The following is a 5,246-nucleotide window of genomic DNA, read 5'->3' as shown; positions in this document are numbered from 1 at the left end:
TTATTTAGAGATAACTTCCGTTACGTCTACCGAATTATAATTGCTGTTTGTTAAATCGCCAATTACAACACAATCATAAGCGGCTTCTGACAGATTATTAGCTGGACTTGTTGTTTAGAAAAAGTTAATTTAAACATGAAATGCAATTTAATTTCCAACTAGTATGTCTTTAGAGAATATAAAAGCAGGTAATAGAGAAGGTAAAAAGCATTTGAATAAATTTTCACATGATCGTTTACAAACCTGCAGACAAACTCGTTTTCTCCGAGGCACAGGTCCAAGCACATCTGTCTTGAGCCTACGGTGTGAGTCCGTTTACCGCGACCCTTCAGGTGATAGCCACGGACTCTGTCGAAGCACCACGCTCGCTCGCACGGCCTCACACCCAAACACGACTTCTGGGCGTATATCGTGAACACAGGGAACTGTGATTTCGTCAGCGCACCTGCAAAAAATCGTTCATTACCTACAGTTTTCTCTGCGTTACTATTTCTGACAAATTGTTATTCCTTAACGTTATTAAATCGATTCAGGTAGTCACGATTTGTCATAATATTTGAATAAAAGAGCAACCGCTGTCTGTCACGATTGGAATTGTCAAAGTTACCGTAGCAAATGTTAACAATACTTCCTTAATTTCCTACGAATTTTTGGTATTTCAATACGCCACTTTTTAATAGCACGAGCGCGTGCTGCATTCTGTATGGTTGGATTGTGAACGGAGAGCTGTTGTATAAGATGCCTCAATTGTGTTCTTTGCGAATTGTAAAGGTCAGTAGCCTGGGGTCAGCTTTGCAGTTTGACTATCTGAATTTAAAGTCTTCATTTAAACCCAACACCTTATTACTTAATTTTGTTACGTATTCGTAAGGTACGGTTCTATCGTATTACATCATCATTATATATTTTACGCTCCAAGACTAGACGCTATGTGATCAAGAAGCGCGTTCAACCTTAGCTAATTTAAGGAAATTTACACAGAACCGAGCGATCAGTAATTGGATCCCACAGCTTGGTTCTCCGAATTGAACACTGGATTTTAGATCGTTTTGTACGCCTTAATTCAATATGACCGATAATACTAGAGTGTACCGAGCCTGGTCTGGTATGTTAATTTAAAGGGAGATTAGGTACTTTTGCTCGGGATCAGAAACATCGTCCATACGTTCCTAATTTGATATGGATAGAAACCTCTCATGTCTTAATTATCGTTTAAATCTGAATTTTAAATAAAAATCTGCACTAAGCTGGAGAAATGAACAAAAACATTCCATAATGTTCTTTTTGTAGACGATCAATTAGTGAGATGGCTCAAAATAGTTATCACGATTTAACCATTTCATTCCGGTCAAAGCAAGCTAAGATTTATTTGAGGTGAGATTGTGGTCTGAGAGAAACTTTTTCGAGAGCAACAGTTTATCATGATTTAAAGTTATTTTTAAATACTTTTGCAATTATTTGGCCATTGGCTTGCAAACATGATGTAACCATAGTTCATACTTTTCAAACTTGATGCCCGCATAATTTATATTATATAGGGTATTTTGTGTTCCTCAAAATTATTAAGTAACTTCGTCTCCGCTTCACGCAATTTTTCATGCTTGAACGGTGGGTACGTTAAACTCTAAAGACAAATGAACAGCGAACTAAATTGCTTAACATGCTACTCGTGCATAATTACCTACAATATTTACTCTCCGCTCGGTTAAGGTCAAGACGTGGTCTATTGACTCGAGCTCAAAATAACTAATATTCGAGCCGTCACTAGGTCAAGTTTTCCTTTTCGCGGAGAGAGTATATAATTTTTTTCCTATAAGGCGAGGTCAACGTGCACAGTCACGCCGTTATCGGCATTCAAATGATGTCTTGAAGCAAAAAATCTGAACACGCTCGTTGGAGAACTAACACCTCTATGTTGGACAAACGAGAGTGTTTGCGACATCATTGTACCGTGTATGTAGGTTCACACCTGCTGTGCCCCATATACCATACACCAAACGAGGCTATTGTGTTTTCATCGGTACTCGTTTATTAATTTTATTCATCATCCCAGAACAATCTTTAACCGTTAGTTAATAATCATTCTAGTAGTTAACGTTTTTTTTTAAATAAATTTCACGTATACATTTCATTTTTGTTCTGCTTACTTTTTTTTATTAAACCTACTTATTAAATCCAGTATCAATGAGCCACTTATTAATTACGTTGTCGTTAACACGTTAAAGATTGAATTTATGATAAGATATTATCGCATGCAGAAGGAGTGTCGGTTAAATACTGGTTCTGCAATAAAATCTATTTGCGTCTTAGTTGCTCGTTTGATGCGAAAAAAGTGTTCATCATCACTCACCAGGCAGCTGATCCGAGTCAGAACTGAAGAGCACACAGAGTCCAGTCTCGTAGTTGACGGCACGACAGCTGTCATTGGCTTGGCACTGCTCGAGGCAGTCAGTCAACATCAAAGTACCAGGGATGTCGTCCAGTATGTGAGATGGTGCCGAGAACACATACCTGTACACATTCATAAAGACCCTCAGTTAGTAATGTTACGGGTTGTCATATCGGTTATGATATCGATGCATTTTTTCCTCATTGCAAATTACTTAACATTTTATAAAAAAAAGCAATATAATTTTAACACTTAATATAGCCCCACGATAGCAGGGTGAATTTATAGAGGATTTTCAAAGTGATGTCGATCTCGATAAAGTTTCTAAACGTTCCAAGGCTTAATTGACTTAATTTATTTATCGGTCAGTCCTCCGCTTGAGCGCTACCTGTTTCTGTTTACGTGTTTCCTGAGTTTTGCAATTTTAAATTATTAACACATACCCAGTGACAAGTTCAAAATACATATTTCTGGATCACATTCTTCTAGCGAATTAGCAGGCGCTGAGGGCGCTGAAGCACCACTTGGTGCTGAAGGAGGGACGCCTCCCGAAGCTGTCTCTGGCACTTCAGCCGGGGCATCTTCTGCCGCCGGAGCTTCGGATGAAGTTTCAGGAGGAGGTGGAGCTCCCGGATTTTTGTAATCTTCAGGGGCAGCCACTACTGTCTGTTCAGGTGATCCCATTCTACAGCTATATTGTCTTGTGGCGGTGCCTCCGCCGCAGATCGTAATGTTCCCTCGAATTTTCGCAGCATCAGCGGCGCACACCACTAACATAAAACTGAGGAGGAGCCGCATTGTGTTGGCGGTGAGTGGCCGTGGCAACGTGCGCTATCTGTAACAAGAGAAAACATTATTTTTCATATAATCACTTTGTGTCCTCCGTCCGTCTGTATTCAATCTTTATCGGACCTTTAGCGGAGTATTGTATCAGTTGAAATGACAACCCTAAACTCAGTCAATAGTCCAAAACTGTGAAAAAAAAAACTTTAATGTCAAGGCAATCAAAACTACAATGCATTCGTAGGGTTTCATACAAATTGCCTTAACAGAAAAATTTATTTGCGCTACTGCCGGCTGTCCTAGATACATTGGAATTTGCATAAAGGTAGCTCTTTATTAATGCTCAGTAAATAAGAAAAAATCTGATATAAATCATATTTTTGTATGATATCTACATTAGTGGTACATTTTTCTTATGAGCTTAAATGAATCTGCTCACTGCATCATCCCCTCTTCTATACATCCCTTAGCAGTTAAAATTTTCAAATGATTCTATTTAAAAAAAAAAATTTTATTGTTACCTATTCATCATCATCAATTTATCATCAGTTTTACAATCACCATCAATCATCACTCCTCATCATAATCAGCACCATTCATCACCATCAACCATCAATCAGCCCCAGCCTCCGAATACGCTAAGCGCGTTTTACGCTTATGCTCCACTGCCTCCGCTCCGCTGCCTCCTCTCCGCAGCCTCCGCTCCGCCAGCCTCCGCTCGCCACCTCCGCTCCGCCAGCCTCCGCTCTGTCAGCCTCCGCTCCGCCAGCCTCCGCTCCGCTAGCCTCTGCTCGCCAGCCTCCGCTCCGCTCAGCAGCATCAGCTCCGCTCCGCTACCTCGCCTCTACTTGACTGCCTCCTGCTGCAGCCTGCATTGTCTCCGCTCCATCCGTTGCCTCCGCTCCACTCCGTTGCCTCGCTGCCTCCGCTCCGATGCCTCCGCTCGCTTCAGCAGCGTTCAGCTCCCGCTCCGCTACCTCCGCTCTACTTGACTGCCTCCGCTGCAGCCTGCATTGTCTCCGCTCCATCCGTTGCCTCCGCTCCACTCCGTTGCCTCGCTGCTCCGCTCCGATGCCTCCGCTCCGTTGTTCTCCGCGCCGCCAGCCTCGCTCCGCCAGCCTCCGCTCCGCTCAGCTCAGCGTCAGCTCCACTCGCTGCCTCCGCTCTACTTCACTGCCTCCGCTGTAGCCTGCATTGTCTCCGCTCCATTCGTTGCCTCCGTTCCACTCCGTTGCCTCCCTGCCTACGCCCGATCCGGTCCGGTCCGAACAAATATCTATGTACCTATCTCTTATCACGTGCCCAAATGCCAAGTTTCATAAAGAACCATCGATTTATCTTCGACAATGATGATCTTCCATATAAACTTTCATCCCCTATTTCACCCTCACAGGATGAATTTAAAAAAAACGCACGAACAAATATCTATTTATCTCTTATCACGTGCCGAAATGGCAAGTTTAATAAAGATTCATAGATTTATCTTCGATACAGACGACCTTCCATATAAACTTCATCCCTATTCCATCCCCTCACAGGTCGAAATTTAAAAAAAAGCTCAACCAATATCGACTTATTTCTATTACTGCCTAATGCCAAGTTTCAGGTTTATTTCGACAGCGGACGAACTTCTACCATATAAACTTTCATCCCCTATTTCAACCCCTTAAAGCCTCTTTTTCGCGATAAAAGATAGCCTATGTCTTTCCCAAGATTCTATCTCTGTAGTACCAAATTTCATCAAAATCGGTTCAGCGGTTTAGGCGTGAAAGCGTAACAGACAGACTGACAGATCAGACAGTTACTTTCGCATTTAAGTATAATATTAGTATGGATTAATTGCCTAAATGCCAAGTTTCATGGTTTTATCTTCGACAGCGACGAACTTCCACCTTATAAACTTTCATCCCCTATTTCAACCCCTTAAAAGCCTCTTTTCGCGATAAAAGATAGCCTATGTTCTTTCCCAAGGTCTATTCTATCTCTGTACCAAATTTCATCAAAATCGGTTCAGCGGTTTAGGCGTAAAAGCGTAACAGCAGACAGACAGACAACAGACAGACAGAGTTACTTT

The 5,246-nt window shown here is 41.9% G+C and overlaps 2 protein-coding genes across 2 annotated transcripts in view; one reads left to right on the top strand and one right to left on the bottom strand.

The window, feature by feature from the left end:
• Window positions 1–143: 143 nt before the first annotated feature.
• On the bottom strand, window positions 144–2,855 carry LOC141434508 (uncharacterized). The gene is made up of 3 exons (XM_074096932.1): window positions 2,833–2,855; window positions 2,351–2,511; window positions 144–445 (listed from the first exon to the last, which is right to left on the bottom strand). Exons 1-3 carry the CDS (start codon window positions 2,853–2,855, stop codon window positions 159–161), a joined length of 471 nt encoding a protein of 156 aa, XP_073953033.1. The 3' UTR covers window positions 144–158.
• Window positions 2,856–3,119: 264 nt separating this feature from the next.
• Window positions 3,120–5,246, top strand: part of LOC141434506 (uncharacterized) — a 7,640-nt gene continuing 5,513 nt past the window's right edge. Inside the window, exon 1 of the mRNA XM_074096930.1 lies at window positions 3,120–3,197. Coding sequence (XP_073953031.1) covers window positions 3,120–3,197 — 78 coding nt within the window. The remainder of the gene's footprint in view (window positions 3,198–5,246) is intronic.

Source organism: Choristoneura fumiferana, chromosome 13 (assembly GCF_025370935.1).
Source record: "Choristoneura fumiferana chromosome 13, NRCan_CFum_1, whole genome shotgun sequence".
NCBI classification, from domain to species: Eukaryota; Metazoa; Arthropoda; class Insecta; order Lepidoptera; family Tortricidae; genus Choristoneura; species Choristoneura fumiferana.
The sequence above is the reverse complement of the archived record's forward strand: the minus strand, read 5'-3'. Positions and strand labels throughout refer to the sequence as shown.